At 52.2% G+C, this 26,887-nt stretch overlaps 6 protein-coding genes across 10 annotated transcripts in view; 3 read left to right on the top strand and 3 right to left on the bottom strand.

Annotated features, from left to right (window-relative positions):
* Positions 1–1,450: 1,450 nt before the first annotated feature.
* On the bottom strand, positions 1,451–2,061 carry LOC125429676 (histone H4). Its single transcript, XM_048490997.1, has one exon. The coding sequence runs from the start codon at positions 1,821–1,823 to the stop codon at positions 1,512–1,514; it is 312 nt and encodes a 103-aa protein (XP_048346954.1). The 5' UTR covers positions 1,824–2,061; the 3' UTR covers positions 1,451–1,511.
* Positions 2,062–2,064: 3 nt separating this feature from the next.
* LOC125429665 (pseudouridine-5'-phosphatase-like) lies at positions 2,065–3,498 on the top strand. Its single transcript, XM_048490983.1, has one exon. It carries the CDS (start codon positions 2,265–2,267, stop codon positions 2,967–2,969), a length of 705 nt encoding a protein of 234 aa, XP_048346940.1. The 5' UTR covers positions 2,065–2,264; the 3' UTR covers positions 2,970–3,498.
* Positions 3,499–5,278: 1,780 nt separating this feature from the next.
* On the bottom strand, positions 5,279–6,061 carry LOC125429673 (histone H2B 5-like). The gene has a single exon (XM_048490993.1). It carries the CDS (start codon positions 5,975–5,977, stop codon positions 5,597–5,599), a length of 381 nt encoding a protein of 126 aa, XP_048346950.1. The 5' UTR covers positions 5,978–6,061; the 3' UTR covers positions 5,279–5,596.
* Positions 6,062–6,372: 311 nt separating this feature from the next.
* Positions 6,373–6,933, top strand: LOC125429671 (histone H2A type 2-C). The gene has a single exon (XM_048490991.1). It carries the CDS (start codon positions 6,423–6,425, stop codon positions 6,810–6,812), a length of 390 nt encoding a protein of 129 aa, XP_048346948.1. The 5' UTR covers positions 6,373–6,422; the 3' UTR covers positions 6,813–6,933.
* Positions 6,934–10,982: 4,049 nt separating this feature from the next.
* On the top strand, positions 10,983–11,613 carry LOC125429669 (histone H3). Its single transcript, XM_048490989.1, has one exon. The coding sequence runs from the start codon at positions 11,014–11,016 to the stop codon at positions 11,422–11,424; it is 411 nt and encodes a 136-aa protein (XP_048346946.1). The 5' UTR covers positions 10,983–11,013; the 3' UTR covers positions 11,425–11,613.
* Positions 11,614–18,001: 6,388 nt separating this feature from the next.
* LOC125429667 (histone H2A type 2-C) overlaps positions 18,002–26,887 on the bottom strand; it is a 49,992-nt gene continuing 41,106 nt past the window's right edge. The window contains exons 2-4 of one of the 5 annotated variants that reach the window (XR_007244025.1): positions 22,426–22,658; positions 21,250–21,300; positions 18,002–19,651 (exon numbers count right to left, since the gene is read on the bottom strand). Coding sequence is in view for 2 of the 5 variants with exons in the window: in XM_048490985.1 (XP_048346942.1) it covers positions 19,620–19,651 (32 nt within the window). In the remaining 3 variants the exon portion in view is untranslated. Of the gene's footprint in view, positions 19,652–21,249; positions 21,301–22,370; positions 22,659–26,887 lie in introns of those variants that run through there. The other 4 variants (XR_007244024.1, XR_007244023.1, XM_048490985.1 and 1 more) reach the window with 4 other exon arrangements.

Here is a 26,887-nt window from a genome sequence, read left to right as displayed (position 1 = left end):
CAACAAAGTATAATTCTTGGTATAAGCTTTCAAGTGTGGGCACACTCTTTCAGATACCAGGTTCCCCTGGACTCATTTGCATACAAGTTAACAGTAATTTTTCCAATAATTACTATTACCAATTCCAATATTTTTTTTTTCGTGGAGGGGGTATAATATTTTTAAAGGGGGGTCACCTTATATTCAGCGTCAACTTCCTTTCCAGTAAATATGGCAAATTGTTTTTAAATAACCAGCCACGTTATTGACAGGGGGTCATTGGAATCTGGTAACTGCTATACTGGATTAGAACAATTGGCTCTGTATTTAGGATTCAGGTTTCCGGGGGGGGGGGGGGGGCAGATTTTGTGCAGAAGCAGGGTTTGAGAGCCCTCCTTTTCTACAGTGATATAGATCAGTGGTTCTCAACCTTCCTAATACCGTGACCCTTTAATACAGTTTCTCATGTTGTGGTGACCCCCAACCCTAACATTTATCCATTTTACAGATGGGGAACACTGATGCAGAGAGTCTTAGGCGACCCCTGTGAAAGGGTCATTCGACCCCCAAAGGGGTCCCGACCCCCAGGTTGAGAACTACTGATATAGATTATCTTAGCCAGAAGCGACCCAGCAAAGCAACTTTCTGTACTGGTTGATGTTGTTCCTAACAGATGCAGGCGAAACGTTTCGAAATCTACCAGACCACGGCCACACAGCCCGGAAAGCCCACAACAACCAGCTGAGTCCGGCCGTGAAAGCCTTCGTCAATACAATTTTCCATACCTTGATTCCTTTAATATATTACAAATCACGTCAGCAACCGCCAGCAAAGAATTTTGTAGCTCCATACTTTCCAAACCAATTCATCTACTGTAACAATTGTTCATACTGCAGAAGACTGAGGCATCAGGGTGGGTTAAGTCCATTCACGAAAAGTGCAAGCCAGGACTGTTACGCCTCATCATTTTATGTTTAACTGGAGAACACATCTCCACGAAATAATACCGCCCAACAGCTGGACTACCGTTCCCACAGTGCCTGGCGTCTCTAAGGAACGGAACGGACGCCCAGCACGTAGTTCTTAAATCCTTCGGTTCCCCTTTGTGACCTCATTGGCTGTAACCAATGACATTACACCGAGGCAAACAAAGGACTTGAGAACAAAGGCTGTTGAGAAATAGGAAGTAGCTCAGCACCGAAGAAAATTTCTTTGTCCTGCCATGCAATCCCTGGAGACGGTTTTTTTTTCCTTGAGCGGCGCAGGGGACAAAATCGGTTTCATACAACATACCAATATCTCACTCTACTCCTTTTTTGTAAGTTAAACAGGAGGCTTGTATTTGCAACCTATAAAGGAGCACATGGTTTAGACCGAATCGTTTCGCTAACCCAGCAGCTAACTTGCCGCCCTTAAAGAATAGCAACGTTAATTGAACGCAGAAAGAAATGCAGCTCTCCCATTGAAAAAGTGGGTGGCCCTTAAAAGGACCTTTTAGGTTTTATTGTCGCTGTTGCGCTCTGCAGCAAGACTTAGCCCCCAAAGCCGTACAGAGTGCGGCCCTGGCGTTTCAAGGCGTACACCACGTCCATGGCAGTGACGGTCTTCCTCTTGGCGTGCTCGGTGTAAGTCACGGCATCTCGGATCACGTTCTCCAGGAACACCTTCAGAACACCGCGAGTCTCCTCGTAGATCAGCCCGGAGATGCGCTTCACGCCTCCGCGGCGAGCCAAGCGGCGGATAGCCGGCTTGGTGATACCTTGAATGTTGTCGCGCAAGACTTTACGGTGGCGCTTGGCGCCCCCTTTCCCCAGACCCTTCCCGCCTTTACCACGTCCAGACATTCTCACCACAGACTATAAAATGACAAACAAAGCGTATTGGGGAAAAACTCTGCAAACTGGGTTTATATTGCTTGATTGCCGACCAGAGTGAAAACTGCAAGGTCATGTGTGGGCGTCGCTCTTTACTTTGCATTGTAGAAGCCTAGTCAGAGATTCTACCAATGAGCAACCGAGAAGTTTCGAAACGACCAGTGTTTCAAACGGAACATTTTGGCGCCTTCCCGCTTTGTCCTCGAGCCTGCGTAGAAAAGCGACCTTTGTATCTTCCGCGATTTGGGCACTAAATGGTGTTTCTTCCGGCCCAAGCTTAACGGACGCTATATAGCTTGCTGTTCCGGTGGCGTGTATACTTTATTTTATTTCCGGTGGGGTAAGGGAGTCTGCTGTGGTGGCCCAGGAATTGTCCTTCTGTTTGTGGCAGAAGAGTGCTATCGCCTTGCAATGGCCTGGTCTTCCTCTAGCCCTGCTTCCCTGCAAGCCGTCACTCACCTGCTCTTTGACATGGACGGCCTGCTGCTGGACACGGAACTCCTTTACACGATTGCGACCCAAGAAGTCTGTCAGCGCTTTGGCAAGACGTACACCTGGGACGTGAAATCCTTAGTCATGGGCAAAAAGGCCCTTGAAGCCTCAGAGATAATCCGAGACGTCCTCGATCTCCCACTCTCCAAAGAAGAACTATTGCAGGAATGCAGAATCCAGCAAGGTAAATTGTTCCCCGATGCCAACTTGATGCCGGGAGTTGCAGAACTCATCAGACACCTGCATCAGCACCAGATCCCCATGGCGGTGGCGAGTAGCTCCTCCCGAGAGAGCTTTGACTTGAAAGCCACTCGCCACAAGGATTTCTTTAGTTTGTTTCATCACATTGTCTTGGGAGATGACCCAGAAGTGAAGGAGGGCAAACCACAGCCTGACCTCTTTTTAGTCTGCGCCCGGAGATTTAACCCGCCGCCCCTGCCAGAAAAGTGTCTTGTCTTTGAGGATGCTCCCAATGGGGTCCAAGCAGCACTGGCAGCCGGCATGCAGGTGGTCATGATTCCAGATGAAAAACTGAACAAAGATCTCACCAAGGGAGCCACCGTGGTGCTGCGGTCAATGACAGATTTCAGGCCTGAGCAGTTTGGCTTACCACCCTTTCACTAAGACCTGCAATGTGTGGGGGTTGTGTGTTTTATTGACTTACTCTTCCTGATTCAGGGTGAGAAACCCTTTTAAAGAAAATCAAAGGCTTCAAGATTCCTATCAAAATCATGTGTTCTGTTTCATAAAGGTTATGGGATGACTCATTTATTCAAACCCAAGGGTGCTATTTGGAAACTAAGTATGCAACACACTTCTGGTACTTTTTAAAAGAAAATGTGGGGGCCCTCTTGCAAATGTAAATGGGCTTTGAACTGCATCTATTGTGTCGCCTTATTTTCTATTCTACTTTTCTTCAACATGTTGTAATTTTATTCTCACATTAACCAAGCTTGGTGTAATTTCCTTGTTCAGGAGGAGTGAGAAAAGATAGAAGCTACCCAACCATCCAGCTAAATCCACTGAACTTGGTGCAAAGGCCCAGTTAATGTTTGTTTTATGTGCCATGCTGCATTGAAAAACTTTTAAAAAGTAAACCATTAACATTTTTGAGATTGCAACTACATAATAAAGCGTGCAAAATACTGCAAAACTGCCTGGTCTTTTCCCTCCCTCTCTTGGTCCGTTTCCCACAGATTCAAGCTGTTTTATAACAAAAGTACTATTTGCAAATGTAGCAAAACCAATATCTTAACTAGGAAAACTGTTTCTCTTGGTTTTGACAAGACAGAGCTGTAAGTCCCTGTTCAATGCCAAAACCTGGTGAGTGGGATCTGGTAACTTATCAACCAAGTCTCTCACTGGGGTGTTTTGAGAATAAAATAAGATAGACTGTAGATAATTAGAAGAACCAGATATGATGCAATAATAATGTTCTAATAGTTCAAACATGGAGAATTCAATTTGAATTGTGCTCATTTCTAGAATCTTGACACTAACCCCACACCTGTTTTCAGTATCTCACTCAGTTTCCAAGCTATGTGGAACAGGGTTTTATATCCAGGATTAAATTCCCATCTGGGACTCAAGGCATAACTTCCAGATTAAGTTAAAAGTCTGGGTAAACATGTGAAGCACAATATCTCCTCTCAGAATTCTGCCATTGAACACACAAGAATATTGGGGACTTCCACTCCTTTCTATCAGTTCTCATTCAAAACCTTAATACTCCTCCCCCCACAAAAGTCTTCCCTACCCCCCCCCCCCCCCAAGTTCTTTCCTCTTCACTCTGAGGGATTCCACACAGCACAAATAGAACATCCTTAGGATGTTATAGACACCATTTAGGGGAAGAACTTCACACAGGTCTCTCCCCCCAAATAACATGAGCCCATTATATTCCTCTCAACCCAGGTTTTTCAAAAATTGCTAAACCAGCAATATTTTTGCAAAATCCCAGGTTGAAGGCGCTCCTGCCGGAACACAACAGGCAGGAGATCTTTCATTTCTCCCGGCTGCCAGCCAATTCCCCCCTCCCTTCCACTCTCCTGTCGACTGCTGCTGCCCGCCTGCCCTTGTCCCCCAAGCATGTTTTCTCCCCATAGCGGTGAGTATGACCGCCATTACATTCATAGATCTTCAGTGACACATTCCTTATTGTTTGGCCATTGCAAGACAGTGCCTTTTTATTTATTTTTAATTGTGTGTTGGATAGATGAAGCTCTGCAGGTGCAGCCAATTGGATTCTGGGGCATTTCTGGATGCCTTCTCAGCCATGGGAAGGCACGAAAGCACCCCGCATTGTTTTCCTGGACTCAAATTGCTTCCTGAACACGTGAAGGGCACACATACAAACAGAAGAAAGGAAAGTGGGTTCATTTATAATGACAGCAGCTCATTATAAATGTGCTGTGCAAAATCACCAATGTCACAAATGTTCTCAGGAACCCTAAGGCTCATTCCGCACATGCAGAATAATGCACTTTCAAACTGCTTTCAGTGCTCTTTGAAGCTGTGCGAAATGGCAAAATCCACTTGCAAACAATTGTGAAAGTGGTTTGAAAGTGCGTTATTCTGCATGTGCAGAATGAGCCTAAGAGATCATGTGCTTTTAACTGCAGCAAAATATGCCCAGGATACTAGCAATCCAATAGTAGAGAATAAAGTACGTTACATTGTTCCTTGTTTCAATTTATGCCACGTTTGTAACAAAAGATGAGCTTTTTCACAAAATGTGCTCCCAGGGTACATAAGCACAGGAATAAGCAACAAGTACATAGCCTTGTTTTTTTTAACCTCTACTATGCTGTGTTGCTAAACAGCAGAGAATGACACAAGTTTAGGACTTTTCAGTCTCACCCCCCCCCCCTTCATCCCTACTTTTCCCAGCTATCAGCTTAGATTTGGGAGAAGGGAACATATTTTTAACAGACTAAAATCAAGAATATTTTTATTACAATTAAAACCACACTATATCAATTAAATAACAAAACTGCTTTATGGTGAAGAGCCTATCTTAATTAAGAGTGTGGGGAGGAGACCCCAACCTGAAAACACATGAAATGTTAAAACACTGTATTCTGAAAAGCTTCTTAAAAGCGAAAAGTTGTTTTGATAAATTCCGCCAGATAAGCACTGTAACTTAATGGATGAGGCAGAATGCAGTCCTTGCAGCTTTTTTTAGGAAAGGGTGGGTGGCTCTTAAAAGAGCCTTTTGTGGTTCTCGATCTCCTTGCGAAGCGACAGTCCGCTTACTTGGAGCTGGTGTACTTGGTGACGGCCTTGGTGCCCTCCGAGACGGCGTGCTTGGCCAGCTCTCCGGGCAGCAGGAGGCGCACGGCCGTCTGGATCTCCCGGGAGGTGATGGTAGAGCGCTTGTTGTAATGCGCCAGACGGGAAGCCTCCCCGGCGATGCGCTCGAAGATGTCATTCACGAAGGAGTTCATGATGCCCATCGCCTTGGAGGAGATGCCGGTGTCAGGGTGAACCTGCTTGAGGACTTTGTACACGTAGATGGAGTAGCTCTCCTTCCTGCTCTTGCGGCGCTTCTTGTCGCCCTTCTTCTGGGTCTTGGTGACGGCTTTCTTGGAGCCTTTCTTCGCAGCAGGAGCAGACTTGGCTGGCTCAGGCATCGCGGCAGGACGTTTCTGGCAAGCAACACAGCGACGTAGCTCTCAATTCGCCTTCAGGCACAAAACGCAAGTGCGGCACAATTCAGCCTGGCCAGTATTTAAAGCGCCTTTATGCAAATCAAGGGCTCCAAGCTGCGCTGATCCCATTGGATCCCGCGCCTTCTGACATCACCGCCGCCGCGCGCGCTCATGCAAAACAGGGCGACTGTGAGCCTCTCGTTTCTATTGGACGGGTGCAACATCTTCTCCTTGGGTTGGCAGGGCTGAGAAACCCGTCCTCTCATTGGCCGACGAGCCACTAATTCCAAGCGCAGCCAATCAAAAGTGCAGTTCCCCGAAACCTCAGGACGGCATAAAAAGCCCCCGTTCTGCCCTGAGTGATCATTCGCGACGTGCTTTTCTTTGCTGTTAAGAGTACTTTGTTGTGCGCGTCAGTGGCGTCGTAATGTCTGGTCGTGGCAAACAAGGCGGCAAGGCGAGGGCCAAGGCGAAGTCTCGCTCCTCCCGGGCCGGCCTCCAGTTCCCCGTGGGGCGCGTCCACCGCCTGCTGCGCAAAGGTAACTACGCTGAGCGCGTCGGCGCTGGGGCGCCCGTCTACCTGGCCGCCGTGCTCGAGTACCTCACGGCCGAGATCCTCGAGCTGGCCGGCAACGCTGCCCGCGACAACAAGAAGACGCGCATCATCCCGCGACACTTGCAGCTCGCCATCCGCAACGACGAGGAGCTCAACAAACTCCTCGGCAAGGTCACCATCGCCCAGGGCGGCGTCCTGCCCAACATCCAGGCCGTCCTTCTGCCCAAGAAGACCGAGAGCCACAAGGCTAAAGGCAAATGAACAAGCCGCCGCTGCCAGCGCCGAGGACAAAAGGGGCTCGTCTATTTTAAACCTAAAGGCTCTTTTCAGAGCCACCTACAATATCACATAAAGAGCTGCGAGTCTATGTAAATAGCACTTTTCAGTTTGTCACTGCTGGTACTTTCCAGGCAAGCATTCTACCAGATATCTCTCCCCCCCCCCCGCCCCTGCCCTTTTCTACAGCTTCATGTCCTAAAAACAATTTGCTGTTGTAGATGAAGGTGTGAAGCTGAAGAAAATACTTCCCGCGAAAGCCCTTTTTGCAGGGGTGGTCCTCAGGAAAGTTAACCTCTTGAAATCTAAAATTCATATTCTGGGAGGCAGTTTGGTTCAGAGTAGGGACTGTGTACTGATGATTCTGTCAAAGAGTGTTGGGTGGATTGGGATTGCTAGCCAGGGTGACTGAAAACTTGCTATCTACATGTTTCTGTAATTTACATATCTACAGATGGTAAACCTGCCAACTAGTGCTAGGATGTAGCATAGGGGCAGGGAATCCTCAGTTGGCTGCTGTAAGGATTTATTGATCTATTCAAGTCACTTATATCTGCCTTTCTCCCCAATGGTAGCATGGCTTTATGTCATTCACCTCTCTTGCATTTGATCCTCACAACAACTCTGTGAGGTAGTATAGGTTGAAATAATTGCCTCTCACTCACAAATCATTTTCCATATATTGCATTTTACTAGATTACAGGTCTCCATTCCAGTGTCTTTTGTGGGGTTTTTTGTTCAAGTTACAGGTGATTCTTTTCTGTCCCTTCCTCTCCCAGTTTTCAAGGCAAGAGATGTTCAGAGGTGGGCTTTGTATTATAGGTTCTGCATCTTGCCTTCTGACCCTGGCCTTCCTTGATGGTCTCCCACCCAAGTTCTAACCCTGTTCAGCTTCCAAAGATCTGGTGAGGTCGAGCTACCGTGGGCTGTTCAGCCTCCACTGCTTATGCTACTGGCTACCTTCTGAAGCTTGCTGTATCCTAATCGTACGCTTGCTTCATTGAGTCCAACCACAAGGGCCAACCCCCAATCAAAGCACTCCCAATTATCATCCAGCCTCTATTCCACTGTTGAACAGTCGTTACTGTCATGGAGTTCTTCCCGATGTTTAGGTGGGATCTCTTTTCCTGTACTTTGAACCCATTTCTCCCTGTCCTAGGCTCAGGAGCAACCGAGAACAACCTTGCTTCATCTTCAACATGACATCCCTTCAAATATTTAAACATGGCTATCATGTCGTACTTCCTCTAAGAAACTCGGAATGGTCAGTTTTATCTGTCCATTTTATCCTCACAACCATCCCTGCCCTGCTGAAGGTGGCTCAGTGGCCCCAAACTAGGCCACTGAGGAGGACAGAGAGGTATTTTGAGCGATACTCTAAAACCCAACACACTTCCATGGCATATTCTGGTTAGAATTGGTTAGAAGCCAGCGTGGTGCAGTGGTTAAGAGCAGGTGGATTCTAATCTGGTGAACCAGATGTGTTTGCACACTCCTACGTTCCTGCTGGTCTGGGCTAGTCACAGTTAATTCAAACCTCTCTCAACCCCACCTACCTCACAAGGCATTTGTTGTCGGGAGAGGTGGGGAAAGGAGCTTGTAGGCCACCTTGAGTCTCACAGGAGAGAAAGGTGGGATATAAATCCAAACTCTTCTCTTCTTCTAAATGACAAGCTAAAGCAGTGCCTTATTCCAAAGCTTCTATGTGTGGGTTTTGGTCATTTAAAACTGTTTGAAAATCTTGCCCAGGAAGGCAAGAAAAAGACAGGTATCCTTCCTGCTCTTGCGGGGCTTCTTGTCCCCTTCTTCAAGGTCTTGGAATTAAGAGAAAGCTCTCCTATTGTATAGTAGTTTGATTCCAGTCCAGGAGCTCTTAAGAAACGGATAAGATTTTCGTGGGATGAGTTTTCCAGAGTCAAAGCTTCTTCGTCAGATATGAGATATTGTATAAGGAAACTGCTCAGACCCTTATCATTTTAAAATTTAAAAAAATTAGCCTGGTATACTGTATACAATAGACCTTTATTGGCATAAGATACAAAAGCGTGAGTATAGACCATCACTAAATTTAAAAGAGTTGTACATGGCGTCTATGAGTAGTTTTACATTCTAAAATCACACTTCATTTATAAAAATAACGTAGATTAAAAAATTTTGTCCACGTGATTGTGAACAGGTATAGTAAAACTACACTTAAAAGACAGGATTAAGATATTCGTTATTCATAGCCTATTTACTAAAAAGGTATAGCCTTCCCCAAGATCTATAAATTGTATATACTAATTAATACTATAAATTGATTAAATTTCCATAAAATGCAATAAATAACAGTGAGCTCCTTATAAACACCTTCTAAAATACCCCAGGAGTATCAGAGGTATGGAATATTTCACATTTAAATAGTTTTGTACTTGCCTATTTTACATACCTCTTAAGGACATGACTTGCAGCAAATAATTGGCTATTCTCCCAAGTATAGAAGGATTATTACTGTTTAACAATTTTGGGATTGATATTTGGGGGGGCACATTTCCCATTATCGGTAGTACTAAAGCTTCCCTCTGGGGATTATATTTTGGGCAATAACATAAAATGTGGTCCAATGTTTCCACCATGGTGGGACAGAAAGGGCATAGTCTATGTGATAGAGGCCGCTTCTCAATCCGGCCTTGCAAAAGGGCAGGGGAAAAAACATTGCATCTGGCTCGAGTCAGTACCCAGCGTTGTTTAGAATCCGGGATTTGTAATAAGTATTTGGCCATCGTGCCAGTTAGCCTGGTACATTAGAGATTGAGGAGGAGGATTTTTTTGTTGTTGTTTGTAATCCAATCATTTCACAGTATGGGATTTTCAAACCACTTTCCTGTCCATAACTTCGCCTCACAGTTTATTAAAGCAATGCAAGCTTGTCTGTAGCTCTGAAGCCTTCAGCATTTTTCACTCCAGGCAGCACAGCTGTTAAAGCAAAATGGTGGAGGCAAGAATTGTCTCTGACCCATCCTCTTCGACCCATCCTCTTCCTTGAGGTGTAGTGGTTAAGAGCAGGTGAATTCTAATCTGGAGAACTAGGTTTGATTCCCTACTCTTCCACCTGAGTGGCTGAGGCTTATCTGGTGAACCTGATGTGTTTTCACCCTCCTACATTCCTGCTGGGTGACCTTGAGTTAGTCACATTTCTTTGGAACTCTCTCAGCTCCACCTACCTTACAAGGTGCCTGTTGTGGGGAGAGGAAGGGAAAGGAGCTTGGAAACCACCTTGAGTCTCCTTACAGGAGAAAAAGGGGGCATATAAATCCGAAACTCTTCTTCTTCCTGGAAGGGTTCTGGGACAAATGCTGCCCAGGAATGGGATATACTGGCGGTATCCCTATTCCAGATATGCTGACTCAGATTTATTTCCATGTAAACATGCATGAAATCATTCAGTATGTGGTGGAATTCCACCCCCCAAAATCACGAGATAATCTAATCCCTCCGACCCCAAACTGACCCTTTGTGGGTCTAATTAGATTTACCTGTCCCCTTCCCCTATATAGCAAAACTTCATTGACTAAAATAAAAATACACTGGATTACCCAGGTTTAGAGTTCACAAACCATGCACGTATCTGCGAAATTAATAACATGTTGCCCAAAAGGTGTATTTAACGTGCTTTGACTTTGAACGATAAAATAAGACAAAGCGGGAAGGGAAGCTACACAAGCATAAATTGAGGGTGACTTGGAAAGACGTATAATTTTTAAGGAAAAGAGTCGGCAAAGAACGAGGGGAAAAAACACCATGAGGTAATATGTTGACGTATCGGAATAAAAAAAAATGAAAAATTGATCTCGAAGAACGAATCATCCCACAAGACACGCGGGTTCGCCTCGCGTTTCCCTTCTTGGAAGGACTTCCAAGGGAACGTGGATATTTTCGCCCTTGGGAACAAAGCAAGAGTTCAGAGCGCCCTGGGAAGAGGATGCATACTGGCATCCAATAGCGGTGAAGGGGCGGGAAAAGAGACCGGGAGCGCGGTGGCCAATCCTGGACAAGCCCGGGAAATTCAAAATCTCAAACTGATAGGCTGACCTCCCCAGCCAATCAAGAGCGGGGGCTTTTGCTATAAATTCTCTGCCCCCCAAGCACTTGCTCGCATACCGCTGTGTTCTTCGTAGGAATTGTGTTGTCTTGAGAAAGTTGCAGGATGGCTCGTACGAAGCAAACTGCCCGCAAATCCACCGGAGGGAAGGCTCCTCGCAAGCAGCTCGCCACCAAGGCTGCCCGCAAAAGTGCGCCTGCCACCGGGGGCGTCAAGAAGCCTCACCGTTACCGCCCCGGGACTGTCGCCCTGCGGGAGATCCGCCGCTACCAGAAGTCTACCGAGCTGCTCATTCGCAAGCTGCCTTTCCAGCGCCTGGTGAGAGAAATCGCCCAAGATTTCAAGACCGATCTGCGTTTCCAGAGCTCTGCTGTCATGGCTTTGCAAGAAGCCAGCGAAGCTTATCTCGTGGGGCTCTTTGAGGACACCAACCTGTGTGCCATCCACGCCAAGAGGGTCACCATCATGCCCAAAGATATCCAGCTGGCTCGCCGGATCCGAGGAGAGAGAGCTTGAGTTTCTCAACTCGGCTGCGAGCAACAAAGTAATCCAAAGGCTCTTTTAAGGGCCACCCACAGAACTCGAAAAAAGAGCTGTTAGCTGCTACCATGTTTCTAATGAGACTTAAAATAGCAAAGTATTGATACTCCTAAACTTGGTAGCGGATGGGAAATGTATGTAATAGTCTCAAAGAGTTTAGGCTGAGAAAGTGTCTTGTCTTTTTTTAAGCTCCTTTTTCTTAATCCTTTCCTTCCCTCCCCTTCAGAAAAATAATTGTATTTCAAGAGCAGGTTTGGGAAATTGGATTTCAGCACTAAGGCATTTAGGTTTGTAGCATCAGCAGCTGCAATTATGGGTTCCTTAGTTCTGGGCTCGATTCTTGGATGGTGCTGAGTTTGATAATGGCCCATTTACTGCAGCACACTGTACTCTGCACTTCTGTAAACTTTAAAGAAAGTGCTTTAAGCAAGGCAAGGTAGAGAGCTTTGGTTATCTTGCACTTCACTACTGGCAGTGAACTAAATTTTATAAAATCAACCTAGTGGGACACATGCTTTTTTTGAACCTGAGACTCAACAGGGTTTGAAAATTTGCTTACTATCTGCATATTAACATGAAATGGTAGTGGACTGCCCTGCTAATTTTGCCTAATCCGTTCAGGAAAAGTGGGAATTTCTTGTGTTTTCTCTGAATTGCTAGTGTGAGGCTTTTGGTCATTAGATGCACTGCCCCAGATTTGGGAAGGGTTATTCTTCATTGGAAAAAGACGTTAGGAAAAACTGAAGGCAACAACCCAGCACAAGATTGGATTGAGTCAATAGAGGAAGCTACAGCCCTCCACATGCAAGACTGGAACAGGGTTATTAACCTAATGTTTTGGAGGTCCTCAGCACCCCCTGGCCCCTTCCACACATGCAAAATAATGCACTTTCAAAGTACTTTGCAGCTGGATTTTACTGTGGAATAGCAAAATCCACTTGCAGACAATTGTGAAAGTGGATTGAAAGTGCATTATTCTGCATGTGTGGAAGGGACCTTTGAGTGTACAGAGCTTCCCTGAATCTTAAGAGACTGACGCTACTTGAGTCTGTAAGGGAGGCATCCAAAACCAGGCACATGTGGCCTGTATTTTGGGTGAAACTTGAGTGGGAATAACCCACATAGAAGCCATTTGCTTTTCTGCAAATCAGCAGGGAACTGCCGGTCTTTCCTGGCATTCAGGTGAAGTTACCCTGCAGGCTGAGGAATTGCCTGATTGGAGCTGCAGGATGGAGCTGCTTTCTGATTGGCGGAAGACCTCAGCAACAGTTTGAAATAGGCCTCTCCCACTAAGCGACTGCATTTCCTGCCTGTGAAGAAACAGCAAACTAATGTTTTAAAGAAACATCACACACACCCACTCCAGCAGGAGACATCTTGTTTCAACCTGAAATTCAGCAGGGACTGGGTAATTGCAGACTAGGGAACAATTGCTTCTTTCTTTGGATTACTAAAAGGGCAGAACTTGAAACCTTCCTGCATCTATTTAGAACTTTGCTGTTATTAGAAAGGAAGAGGATGAGACTGCATATGCAGCCAGAAAAGCTATGCTAGATCCATGCTCTGTGCCTCAATTTCCCTAATTTTTGTTTTAATTCCTGGCCCTAATAAATCCAGGTCCTATTTCTGCCTTTGGGGGAGATTTTAAGGATTTCTTTTTAAATAAAATGGCTAATTGGACAACATAGGAGTGAGAGTTTGGGGTTTTCATACATATCGAGAAAATCAGCCTCGTGTGAGGGTCACAATTCACAATTGTGAATTTTAACATTATTTTAAAATGGCTATACTTTGCCTTGTGTTTGAGAGGGAGGCTAGAAGGGATAAGTCAGTATCCATCACTGGTGGCCCTTTCTTACATGCTCAGGGTAATGCCAATTGCTATTCTTGGAATCAGGAAGGAATTTTCTTCTGCGTCAGACTGGCCAGGGACCCTGGAGGTTCTTTGCCTTCCTTTAGGCATAGAGCAGGGCACTCTGGGAAGTCTGTGGAGGAAAGTAGTTGTGAATTTTCTGCATTGTGCAGGAGTCTGGACTAAATCTCGAGGTCTGCTCCAGCAATTTGAGTGATTTTACACATTATATTTATAGCAAGTTGCAATCGTTATAAATATGATGTGTGGAATTATGTATATTTCTAAGTTGGTTTAGTGATACTCCATATGACTCCATCCACGTATCAGTGAATATTATGCTGTCGTTGTACACTAGCAATCATTTGCAACTAGACTGCCTATTCCTTGGAGAAAAATCTGGTTGCAAATTATTGCTGTGATCACAGTGTTATGAATTATGGATGCAGCCAAAATCTGGGCAATTTTCAATTCTGCAAATTGTGCAAGCCTAGATCATTATGTTCTAAATTCTAGAAAAACAACAACACTATGCATATGCTGTAATATGATTATTTGCATTACTACTACTACTACTGCAGCCCATTGAAACCACCAAACCCAAATCCTGGTTGCTCATACTCAGTACTTCAGCTTGGCCAGAAACAAATTAAAACATAACACATAAAATGATACAGTAGTTTATTGCATTCAATTGTTCATTCACTTACATGATTTTTGCCTTTCCTTTCCTTTATAGGGCCCCAAGGCAGTTAACAAAGCATGATAAGAGGCCTTGGAGGTTAAATAAAATTACACAACAGAGTAATATAAGCAGGTATAGTGTCTGCTTGAAGAGAGGTACGCATAACGGATAGCGCTTAGCAACCAACCACACAACTGCCAATTAGTAAGGAAATTGGGGAGGTTTTTTGCTGGGGGAATTACTGATAAGCATGGATGCAAGTCATGGACAGGTGTACTTGAATTAAAAGATACGACAATAACTGATCTTCTCAGACAATCCAGGAATCTGCCTGGCAATACGGAGTTCTCTGGAAACTTAATCACAGGTGAGTCCAAGGTCATCAGCTATCTTTGGTAATCAGGCTTATCACTCAGGTAATTCAATCACAGACCCAGGGAGGGCTATTCAGCCACAACTCAGCCTTTGCCCAACAGACTTCACCTGGCTAGGGCCCAGATAACATGTTTACACCAATCTATGCCATCTCAGTGTGCCTTCTCATCCTACCCTATGGTGCAAAGTGCCATCAGGTTGCTCCTGACTTATGACAACCCAGTAGAGTCGCAAAGCAAGAGACACTCAGGGGTGGTTTGCTATTGTGTACCTCTGCATAGCGACGCTGGGCTTCCTTGATGGCACAGAGAAAATGGTTACTTTGGATGGTGGAGTCTATGTCATCACATCCCTACCAAGCTCCCTCACAAGGAATCTCCCTCCTAAGAGTTGACCACCCTATCCTGGTATTGAGAGGCAGAGTGTTAAAAGTGGTGGATTCTAATCTGGAGAACTGGGTTTGATTCCCCACTCCTCCATATGAGTGCCAAACTCTAACCCAATGAACTGGATCCCCCCTCCCCCCCGCACACACTCTTCCACATGAAGCCTTCTGGGTGGCTTTGGGTTAGTCACAGTTTTCTCAGAACTCTCTCAACCCCACCTACCCCACAAGGTGTCTGTCATGGGGAGAGGCAGGGACGGAGTTTGTAAGCCACTTACAGGAGAGAAAGGCGAGGTATAAATCCAAACTCTTCTCCCTCTACTTAGAGGTTTTCACTGTGCAGGGGCACCTGATGAGCTATATTAGACTCTGTGTTTCAGCTGTGGCAGAAATATGCAGATATATATTTGTAAGGGGGGGATTTTTTTTCTTCCTGGTTAGCAAACAGCTAGGAAAACGTTTCAGGATGTAGGCTCAGTGGACTGCAGTAGAACAGATAGATTCAAATCTACAGTCTCAAAAACTCATATTGTAAAATTATTTTTGGTCTTTAAAGTGCTTTTGCACTTGAACTTTATAGGAGGAAGGGGTTCCTCTGGAAGCCATATTTTAGCTGACCCAAGTTCCTTTTTCATAAACAAAGAAAAGATTCCTCTTGTAATCTTCCCTTTGGATGCCTGGAATAAAATTTGGCATTATTCAACCCGGTATGACAAAGCTGTCCTTGCAGATGTTCTATCTGGTTCTTAAAAAGTATAGACTCCTTCTCCTTTGTTGCTAGATTTTCAGAATAAACCACACACCCAAGTGTCGTTTTTAAGAATGTTCATTTAATGTTGTTCTTGTGCACAGTCTGTGTTGGTGTTGTCCTCAAACACTGGGGGCCATTGCCTGGTTTGTTTCTTAGGCCAATAATCACACACAAGGGGTGGGAAATATTCAATCCGTTTACTTCTGTGCAGAAATGAAATAGGGACACTTGATCAGCTTCTCTAATCAAGTGCCGAGTTCAAAGCTAACAATTTCAATACTTTTTATGTATATGCGACAGACTCAAAGGGGCTGACAATCTCCTTTCCCTTTCTCCCCCCCCCCCCACAACAAACACCCTGTGAGGTGGGTGGGGCTGAGAGAGCTCTGAAGAACTGTGACTAGCCTAAGGTCACCCTGCTGGCATGTGTTGCACAAGCTAATCAAGTTCACCAGATAAGCCTCCACGGTTCAAGTGGCAGAACAGGGAATCAAACCTGGTTCTCCAGATTAGAGTGCCCCAGTCTGCTGTTTTTGTGGCCAGGCTTATTAACAACCCCATCCACTGCCTGAGGCGCTGAAATGTGTCACCTTTAGAGGGATTTTGGTGGTGCCAGGAGGTGTGAAAAACAACAAACCTCCTCAGCCAGCTGAAAGCTCTCATGGGGCTGAAGGCACGGGGAGGGGCAGATTATAGGGCAGTAACAGAGCACACAGCACGAAAGCCTGACTGGAAATACTCTGTCCTGCCATCTCCCCTGTCCTGGCATCAGATCAAATGACAATGCAGCTCCTAGTGCCAGCCTCCCTTCTATGTCTGGTGCCACCAAGGTCTGCGGTGCCCACCTGCCTCCCAGGTTCACTCATTTTTGGAAGCAGGCAGATTTAACATCAATTTATTAGCTGAAGCTAGTCTGGATATAAAGGCCTTGCAAGATTGTACTACAGTTGCAAAACACCATAAATAACGGCATAGCATCATCCATATGAACGACTTTAGCCATCCAAAATTCAGAAGCCAGGAAGTTAACCAGGAAACATTAAATCCTTGATCAATTTGCAATCCCTTGGCCCATTTGTTGAAATTCTTAATTTTAGAGTCAATTAAGTCAGTTATATCACTGAGGTTGAAGCAGCAAAGTCTCTGAAACTCCATGGCTCTGACGTAATAATAATAAAAAATCTATGGCATCGTGATTTTGCAAAGTGGCCTCTCAAACTCCCAGTAGTCTATGTGAACAGGATCCAGGGCATGGGAAATCTCATCGATTGTCTTAGCTAAAATATACGCATTCAGATTATGTGAGTTTGCCACAGCAAGTCCAGGGACTCCCCCTAAAAAGGTGTAAGCTCTCATACAGACAGAAAATTTCATGTGTGTCAGAAACACATGTCTAAGACCTTTAAAGAATTTGTCTAAGACCTTTAAAGAATTTGGGCAAAGCTTGGTGAAGAATCAGCAAAGTTTATTTAAGATACGTTTCTTGCAAGCAACGCACGTCTGTCAACAGAGAGAGGCACACCTAACAGTCACAAACATCATGCATATATTCCCTTCAGATGAGTGGGCGTTCTCCCTCCCCTTGACTCCCATTGGGAGGGCCAAGGGTTTACAGACTAAGGCATGGTCCAATTACAGACATTGTCTCTGTCCCCTATTTGCCCTTCCACTTCCAAGAATTGTTCTCAACTTTCCACTTATTACCTCTTCTATCTGTCTGTTGGAAAGGTCACCTTTGTTCTTTTCTAGCACCCACTCAAAACTCCCTTCACACCCCCTTCCCCAGCGCACAGCTTCTGCTCTACTAGTCTAAGACTTGTTTTCTATACTTTTGTGGTTAACATGTCTTGCGACTTCTTTGTTCATTTTTCCGATATACCTACTAGATAAGCTGGCTATGCGGTTTGGCGTTTCCTACTGCACAACCCACTCTTTGCCCGTTTGACCTCCTAACATTAGTCTATTTAGCTTTTCATAAAGCAAGAAAGAAAAATACAATTTGCCCCTAACATGCTAGATTATAGGGATACATATAAATCCATATTTCATGCTTAAATGATATACATATATAGATACTGAAAAAGCCACATACTAAGTTATAGGACTACATATAAACCCATATTTCATTCTTAATGATATATATTGAAAAAGCAATATTTCTTTATTTATCACATGTGTTTCATGTGAGAGTAATATAGTGATTGCCACAACACTTATAGGGGTCCATTGTATCTGAACAGGCTGTTCTTATGGATTTGGATGGCACATCCCACACTTAAACCAGGGGTGGATGATGGGGCCTAATTGAGACAGAAAATTTACCTCCCATCCAGTCCAAATACCCCGAAGGGGCAAATAAACTGGGCTTTCACTAATACCTATTATTGCCCCGTAGCCGCCACCAAGGCAGAAATGACGTGGTTTTAAAGCACAAACCTGTATAAACTTTTGGAATTTCCACACTATTAACCAATAATGGGAATACCAAGACCAATTACAAATAACTTTCCAGAACCTCTGGTTTTTATAATTCTCTAAAATGAAACTGATTGGAATACTGTCCCTCCAAAAGAAGTCTCTGTGAAAAAACATATTGGTATTGCTCATCTTTCTGGAAAGTTAAACCTGCAAGTACCAAAAAAAGTTAAAATGAACTGAACAAAACAAAGGTTGCAAACACACATGTCCTGCTGATCAATTTTGGAAATCACTTAGGAAAGTTTTGTTAGTTTCTGAAATTAGCTGCTTCTAGACCCCTGTTGTCACAGCTGGGGGCCTAGTGTTGCTCCCTTGAAGTCTGGAATTGTCTGGCAAAGGCAACATGACTTTCCTACTGGACCTTAAGATATTAGCAATCAATTAATAGCAGCAATATGGCTTATCAGAGATATCTGAAGTAGACCTGTTCAGTCAGGTTTTAAAGATTCATGCCTCCAGGTCTGTGGATTTGGAAACACCAGTTTCCAGTCTAGTGTTGGTGGACCGGTCTAATAGGATGTGTTGGTGTACCAATGTATTATTATGAAAAGAGGGGAAAGACAAAACTGCAAGGCAAATCATAGTCTTTTTGACGCTTTATCTCTAATTTCTAATAATGTCTCTCTTATTCCACTGGCCATGGGAAAAGGCTTACCATATAGCTCAAAAGTAAGGGACTTAACTCAGAGGTGGGATCCAACCACTTCTCACTTCTCTAGAAGTGGTTACTAATTTTTTCTGAGTGCCGAGAAGGGGTTACTAAAGCAACCTCCCTGCCCAACAGGGACTGGAGGTGTGTGTGCCACTGTTTGAATCCCACCACCATCGGAACCTGTTATTAAAATTTGTGGATCCCACCACTGACTTAGCTTCCTCTAGAGAGCAGCCAAACACACATGAGGGCCTTTGATAATGCCTGCAGTTTAGTTTTAATAGGCATTTTTGTATGGTCCACTTGGATGTTTTGAAAAGGGGAAGCTTCTCACTTTCTAGCTCATGATCTTCTTAATGGTTGCTTATTGATGCAACACGTGATTAGAAACCTCTTCCCCTGCCTTGAAACAAAGTGCAAACTCAGTTAGAATTTGTAGCAAAGTATCTCGTCATTGGAGGTTTTCAGGATCCTTTGAGGGCATGCTTTAGGGACCCCCACTCTTCCATTTGGCCATCCCCTTCTACTACTAGATGTTCCATGTATTTGACTTTAGTATGGGTCACATACCACTTGTATAGTCCTAGTGAGTGCTTTGAGCAGTGAAAAACTTGGTGTCCATTGGCAATCTTTTCTCATGAGCCCTTTCTCTTTCCATCAAGGTCTGTATGCATGCATAACACCAAATGCATCTGGGCAATCTGTGAAGGGGTTTACAATTCTCCCTTCAGTTTGCTGTAGGGCATGGGCTGCCCTAGTGACACAGGAAGTTATCACCATTTGTCCAGTCTTTCAAGTCCCTCCTACCACTCTGTTTTGAGCCATCCACCTGGTGTGCAGGCTCTGCATCAGGCCAGACTCATTCATAGATGGTCTCAGGTTCTTCTTTAGAAAAGAACAGGGCTTCTGCAATCAGGGATGCACCATTCTCGAGTGTCAATTTCCTCAAACCCTAGCAACGAAATGTTATACTTGAGTCAATCTTGTGGTAGTCTACCATAACTCTTCTTTGTAAGATACACGGCCTGTGGGGAGGGGACAAAACACAAACAGTGGTTATCTCAAGGTATGCTTCTTTGTCTTCTCTATGTCACAGATTAAGAAAATAATCCAACTTCTGAGATAAGGCACTTGAAGCTTCCTTGCCTGAAGACCAGTTTGCCTAAAGTAGCCTCATTTTACTCAGACAAGAGTGGCAGCTCATTTCAACTTGTTCCAATGTCAATACATACAACCTGAAAGATGTTTAATCATCACAGGTGCAAACAGAGGTCCCAATAGGGTGCACTTTCTGGTAAAGTACTATCTACCTATTGTCTGAGTCCTACCCTGCTTTTCCCTCCTGTAAGGAGCCTCCAAGTGGCTTCCTTCCCTTCCTCTCTCAATAACAGGCACTGAGAGAGTTCTGAGATGAGGCGGAGAGAAGCCCAAGATCACCCAGCAGAGTTCATGTGGAGGAGTGAGAAAACAAATCCAGTTTGCCTAAGAGTCTGCCACTCATTTGGGAAGTGGGGAATCAAACCCGGTTCTCCAGATTACCATGATAATAACATCATTACTAGGAATGTGCATCTAGATAATTATGGTCCATATATATCTATAAATTATCTTATCAGTTATATTCAAGTGTGTGTGGCATCTGAGACTTAGGGTATTGGTGAATGACTTCTCAAAATGCTGGAAACATGTTGCAGTTACACCACAAATATTAGGAACCATCTTTTAAGGCTCCTATGAATACTTTTTCCTTCAGTTTTGCTTGGTCTTTGTTAGTGCTTTTATAACAGGGCTCGGTATTGGTTTGCCAGGTTAACTTGGCTTAGATTCTGTGTTTTGAACTTAGATCTACGAGTCTTGAAATATTGTATTGTCATTGGGCTTTTTTTTGCATGAGTTGGTTTGTGTCACATATGTGGTGGATTCTGTATTTCAAATTTGTTGTGTCAGGCTTGCCACACTGTCTTTTGCTTCTTCTGGGACTCCTTGTTCTGCATTGATTGTTTGGGCTTGTTCATTCTGTTTGCATTGGGACACTTTGGAGCCAGGGGTTGCTTGACTTGTTTTTATGTGTCTGGTTATTATTTGCCCCAGAGCAACTTGGACTCCCCCCTCCTACCAATGAGAACCAATGGAGGATAGCTGGGGACACATTGTTCAGGGATCACTTGGTTCTGTTCAAAAGAAAATTTGGGATTATATATCAGGCAGGCGCTGACAGCCCTGTTTAATTTTCTTAAAAACAGCCCCTCCAGCCTCCTGGAAATGGCATAAGGAATGGCAGAGTCCAATAATTCTGGAATCCTGAAGAAGGGGGTGGATGGAGGACTGTTATTTGGCACCCAAATATGTGGAGTCACTGACATTATTCAGCTCTGTCATATCCAGGGCTGGAAAAACATAACAATAACAACTTGATTTTCCAAGGTGCATATCCCTACTTGTTACAAAAATATACTGCTCTGTTTAGTATGACTTTCCAACCTACACTTTCAGTAGCACACCATTCCCTAGGACAAAGAGTTCACACTTTCCTGGCCATCACAGTAATTTAAAAAGAGCCAGTATGGCTCTTTCATGTTAAGTCAGTGAGTGTCCTTAAGTTAGTCACACCCTTTCTACTTACCCACCTCATAGGGCTGTTTTGAGGATGAAGTGGAGAGAATGACCTATGCCGCTTTCGGGGAGGGGAAAAAGCATGGCATATATGAAATTCATAAGTAATAACTGAGTGTCTAACACATTTTAGCTTTCTGAAATCACTGAGTCAGGGCTATACATAAAACAAGGAAGTAAACACACTGTATTGCATAGATTTTCTGAACGTAACTAGGTTCTCTAACGAAAAGAAGGTCAGCAGAACAGTGCAGCCCAAGATAAGCCCATTGTCTTCAATACATACACACAACACACACACTGCTTAGGACTTCGCTATCAGCATAGTATAGGGTGGATGAGCAAGCGACAATCCCTTGAAATGCTCCTCTGTGCATTTAGCGAACACAAACAAGTGGGTAAGAGACCAAACAGATGGACTGTTCATTTCTCTGCCTTCCCACTGGGTTAGGAGACACCAGCTTCAAGACCAGTCTGTGGTCTAAAAGAGGCCTCGAAAACACTCAGCCAAGCAAAGTTATTGCTTTTGCTCCCTTCCATGGCAGGTTGTTCTGAAGGTACTCCACAGGTGGAAAACATCTACTGCCAGTGAGGACAGTGATCAAACCAGCCACTGGATTCTCCTATTTGCACATTTCAAAAACACCCTTAATCAGCCCGGGGTTTGTGCTTTGAAAGTAACTCTTTCCTGTATGGAGTCTGATGCCTCCCAAATTAACTATTCTAGCAGTTTATGTCACTGGGCTTTTGTTCCCTTTCCCAAACAGGATTTGAGAAACAGGCTTGCATTGCTAGATTCTAATAGCCTAACACTTTAAGGATCAATGGGATTCCCAGGGTAGCTTTTGACAGCCCCAGCTCTCTGCCAGCTTAGCAAAAATTTCCTTGGTCCAGTTGAACCACTTTCCCTCCACGACTTTAATGGTACTGCTACAGCATTATTGTGGAGAGGGGTGGCATCCTTCCAGATGCCCACGAGCCCCTAGTTTTATCTTGCAAACTATATTCCTATTAACAGAGAACACCGAGTATATCAACTGCCATATCCATCTTGATAACATCTGAAAAATGTGAACCATTTTAAAGCCTGAATGATAGCAGCACTCATCCACAACAAAAAACATTACATGCTTTGAAGTTTCTGTAACTTTTAAGCAGGCCCCTTCCGACTTTATGTTACACACACCAAAAGTGAAGTACGCAATTAACACAACTTGTTAGGTTTCCCGCGGGAGCTCAGAGACACGGCAGACAGTCAGAAGCGCAGAGCTGGTACTTGCCAACCTCACATGAGATGCTCAGTTCTTTTTTTAGAAGCGGTGGGTGGCTCTGAAAAGAGCCTTTGGGTTCAAACTAGAGACAAGCCCCTTTGTCCTTCTTTCCTCGGCGCTGGCGGCGGCTCGCTCACTTGCCTTTGGCCTTGTGGCTCTCGGTCTTCCCCCCCACCCCCCCCCCACTCCCCGCCCCCCCCCCCCCCCGCCCACCCCCCCCCCCCCCCCCCCCCCCCCCCGCCCCCCCCCCCCCACACCCGCCCCCCCCCCCGCCCCCCTCCCCCGCCCGTTCCCCACCCCCGCCCCCACCCCCACCCCCCCCCCCCCCCGCACCCCCCCCCCCCCACCCCCCCCCCTCCCCACCCCCCCCCCCCCCCCCCCCCCCCCCCCCCCACCCCCCCCCCCCCCCACCCCCCCCCCCCCCCACCCCCCCCCCCCCCCACCCCCCCCCCCCCCCACCCCCCCCCCCCCCCACCCCCCCCCCCCCCCACCCCCCCCCCCCCCCACCCCCCCCCCCCCCCACCCCCCCCCCCCCCCACCCCCCCCCCCCCCCACCCCCCCCCCCCCCCACCCCCCCCCCCCCCCACCCCCCCCCCCCCCCACCCCCCCCCCCCCCCACCCCCCCCCCCCCCCACCCCCCCCCCCCCCCACCCCCCCCCCCCCCCACCCCCCCCCCCCCCCACCCCCCCCCCCCCCCACCCCCCCCCCCCCCCACCCCCCCCCCCCCCCACCCCCCCCCCCCCCCACCCCCCCCCCCCCCCACCCCCCCCCCCCCCCACCCCCCCCCCCCCCCACCCCCCCCCCCCCCCACCCCCCCCCCCCCCCACCCCCCCCCCCCCCCACCCCCCCCCCCCCCCACCCCCCCCCCCCCCCACCCCCCCCCCCCCCCACCCCCCCCCCCCCCCACCCCCCCCCCCCCCCACCCCCCCCCCCCCCCACCCCCCCCCCCCCCCACCCCCCCCCCCCCCCACCCCCCCCCCCCCCCACCCCCCCCCCCCCCCACCCCCCCCCCCCCCCACCCCCCCCCCCCCCCACCCCCCCCCCCCCCCACCCCCCCCCCCCCCCACCCCCCCCCCCCCCCACCCCCCCCCCCCCCCACCCCCCCCCCCCCCCACCCCCCCCCCCCCCCACCCCCCCCCCCCCCCACCCCCCCCCCCCCCCACCCCCCCCCCCCCCCACCCCCCCCCCCCCCCACCCCCCCCCCCCCCCACCCCCCCCCCCCCCCACCCCCCCCCCCCCCCACCCCCCCCCCCCCCCACCCCCCCCCCCCCCCACCCCCCCCCCCCCCCACCCCCCCCCCCCCCCACCCCCCCCCCCCCCCACCCCCCCCCCCCCCCACCCCCCCCCCCCCCCACCCCCCCCCCCCCCCACCCCCCCCCCCCCCCACCCCCCCCCCCCCCCACCCCCCCCCCCCCCCACCCCCCCCCCCCCCCACCCCCCCCCCCCCCCACCCCCCCCCCCCCCCACCCCCCCCCCCCCCCACCCCCCCCCCCCCCCACCCCCCCCCCCCCCCACCCCCCCCCCCCCCCACCCCCCCCCCCCCCCACCCCCCCCCCCCCCCACCCCCCCCCCCCCCCACCCCCCCCCCCCCCCACCCCCCCCCCCCCCCACCCCCCCCCCCCCCCACCCCCCCCCCCCCCCACCCCCCCCCCCCCCCACCCCCCCCCCCCCCCACCCCCCCCCCCCCCCACCCCCCCCCCCCCCCACCCCCCCCCCCCCCCACCCCCCCCCCCCCCCACCCCCCCCCCCCCCCACCCCCCCCCCCCCCCACCCCCCCCCCCCCCCACCCCCCCCCCCCCCCACCCCCCCCCCCCCCCACCCCCCCCCCCCCCCACCCCCCCCCCCCCCCACCCCCCCCCCCCCCCACCCCCCCCCCCCCCCACCCCCCCCCCCCCCCACCCCCCCCCCCCCCCACCCCCCCCCCCCCCCACCCCCCCCCCCCCCCACCCCCCCCCCCCCCCACCCCCCCCCCCCCCCACCCCCCCCCCCCCCCACCCCCCCCCCCCCCCACCCCCCCCCCCCCCCACCCCCCCCCCCCCCCACCCCCCCCCCCCCCCACCCCCCCCCCCCCCCACCCCCCCCCCCCCCCACCCCCCCCCCCCCCCACCCCCCCCCCCCCCCACCCCCCCCCCCCCCCACCCCCCCCCCCCCCCACCCCCCCCCCCCCCCACCCCCCCCCCCCCCCACCCCCCCCCCCCCCCACCCCCCCCCCCCCCCACCCCCCCCCCCCCCCACCCCCCCCCCCCCCCACCCCCCCCCCCCCCCACCCCCCCCCCCCCCCACCCCCCCCCCCCCCCACCCCCCCCCCCCCCCACCCCCCCCCCCCCCCACCCCCCCCCCCCCCCACCCCCCCCCCCCCCCACCCCCCCCCCCCCCCACCCCCCCCCCCCCCCACCCCCCCCCCCCCCCACCCCCCCCCCCCCCCACCCCCCCCCCCCCCCACCCCCCCCCCCCCCCACCCCCCCCCCCCCCCACCCCCCCCCCCCCCCACCCCCCCCCCCCCCCACCCCCCCCCCCCCCCACCCCCCCCCCCCCCCACCCCCCCCCCCCCCCACCCCCCCCCCCCCCCACCCCCCCCCCCCCCCACCCCCCCCCCCCCCCACCCCCCCCCCCCCCCACCCCCCCCCCCCCCCACCCCCCCCCCCCCCCACCCCCCCCCCCCCCCACCCCCCCCCCCCCCCACCCCCCCCCCCCCCCACCCCCCCCCCCCCCCACCCCCCCCCCCCCCCACCCCCCCCCCCCCCCACCCCCCCCCCCCCCCACCCCCCCCCCCCCCCACCCCCCCCCCCCCCCACCCCCCCCCCCCCCCACCCCCCCCCCCCCCCACCCCCCCCCCCCCCCACCCCCCCCCCCCCCCACCCCCCCCCCCCCCCACCCCCCCCCCCCCCCACCCCCCCCCCCCCCCACCCCCCCCCCCCCCCACCCCCCCCCCCCCCCACCCCCCCCCCCCCCCACCCCCCCCCCCCCCCACCCCCCCCCCCCCCCACCCCCCCCCCCCCCCACCCCCCCCCCCCCCCACCCCCCCCCCCCCCCACCCCCCCCCCCCCCCACCCCCCCCCCCCCCCACCCCCCCCCCCCCCCACCCCCCCCCCCCCCCACCCCCCCCCCCCCCCACCCCCCCCCCCCCCCACCCCCCCCCCCCCCCACCCCCCCCCCCCCCCACCCCCCCCCCCCCCCACCCCCCCCCCCCCCCACCCCCCCCCCCCCCCACCCCCCCCCCCCCCCACCCCCCCCCCCCCCCACCCCCCCCCCCCCCCACCCCCCCCCCCCCCCACCCCCCCCCCCCCCCACCCCCCCCCCCCCCCACCCCCCCCCCCCCCCACCCCCCCCCCCCCCCACCCCCCCCCCCCCCCACCCCCCCCCCCCCCCACCCCCCCCCCCCCCCACCCCCCCCCCCCCCCACCCCCCCCCCCCCCCACCCCCCCCCCCCCCCACCCCCCCCCCCCCCCACCCCCCCCCCCCCCCACCCCCCCCCCCCCCCACCCCCCCCCCCCCCCACCCCCCCCCCCCCCCACCCCCCCCCCCCCCCACCCCCCCCCCCCCCCACCCCCCCCCCCCCCCACCCCCCCCCCCCCCCACCCCCCCCCCCCCCCACCCCCCCCCCCCCCCACCCCCCCCCCCCCCCACCCCCCCCCCCCCCCACCCCCCCCCCCCCCCACCCCCCCCCCCCCCCACCCCCCCCCCCCCCCACCCCCCCCCCCCCCCACCCCCCCCCCCCCCCACCCCCCCCCCCCCCCACCCCCCCCCCCCCCCACCCCCCCCCCCCCCCACCCCCCCCCCCCCCCACCCCCCCCCCCCCCCACCCCCCCCCCCCCCCACCCCCCCCCCCCCCCACCCCCCCCCCCCCCCACCCCCCCCCCCCCCCACCCCCCCCCCCCCCCACCCCCCCCCCCCCCCACCCCCCCCCCCCCCCACCCCCCCCCCCCCCCACCCCCCCCCCCCCCCACCCCCCCCCCCCCCCACCCCCCCCCCCCCCCACCCCCCCCCCCCCCCACCCCCCCCCCCCCCCACCCCCCCCCCCCCCCACCCCCCCCCCCCCCCACCCCCCCCCCCCCCCACCCCCCCCCCCCCCCACCCCCCCCCCCCCCCACCCCCCCCCCCCCCCACCCCCCCCCCCCCCCACCCCCCCCCCCCCCCACCCCCCCCCCCCCCCACCCCCCCCCCCCCCCACCCCCCCCCCCCCCCACCCCCCCCCCCCCCCACCCCCCCCCCCCCCCACCCCCCCCCCCCCCCACCCCCCCCCCCCCCCACCCCCCCCCCCCCCCACCCCCCCCCCCCCCCACCCCCCCCCCCCCCCACCCCCCCCCCCCCCCACCCCCCCCCCCCCCCACCCCCCCCCCCCCCCACCCCCCCCCCCCCCCACCCCCCCCCCCCCCC

The sequence above is a fragment of the Sphaerodactylus townsendi genome, linkage group LG03 (genome assembly GCF_021028975.2).
Source record: "Sphaerodactylus townsendi isolate TG3544 linkage group LG03, MPM_Stown_v2.3, whole genome shotgun sequence".
NCBI classification, from domain to species: Eukaryota; Metazoa; Chordata; class Lepidosauria; order Squamata; family Sphaerodactylidae; genus Sphaerodactylus; species Sphaerodactylus townsendi.
The sequence above is the reverse complement of the archived record's forward strand: the minus strand, read 5'-3'. Positions and strand labels throughout refer to the sequence as shown.

Excerpts from the sequence above, each read along its gene's own strand:
- LOC125429676 (XM_048490997.1), bottom strand. The coding sequence starts at position 1,823 with ATGTCTGGACGTGGTAAAGGCGGGAAGGGTCTGGGGAAAGGGGGCGCC.
- LOC125429665 (XM_048490983.1), top strand. The coding sequence starts at position 2,265 with ATGGCCTGGTCTTCCTCTAGCCCTGCTTCCCTGCAAGCCGTCACTCAC.
- LOC125429673 (XM_048490993.1), bottom strand. The coding sequence starts at position 5,977 with ATGCCTGAGCCAGCCAAGTCTGCTCCTGCTGCGAAGAAAGGCTCCAAG.
- LOC125429671 (XM_048490991.1), top strand. The coding sequence starts at position 6,423 with ATGTCTGGTCGTGGCAAACAAGGCGGCAAGGCGAGGGCCAAGGCGAAG.
- LOC125429669 (XM_048490989.1), top strand. The coding sequence starts at position 11,014 with ATGGCTCGTACGAAGCAAACTGCCCGCAAATCCACCGGAGGGAAGGCT.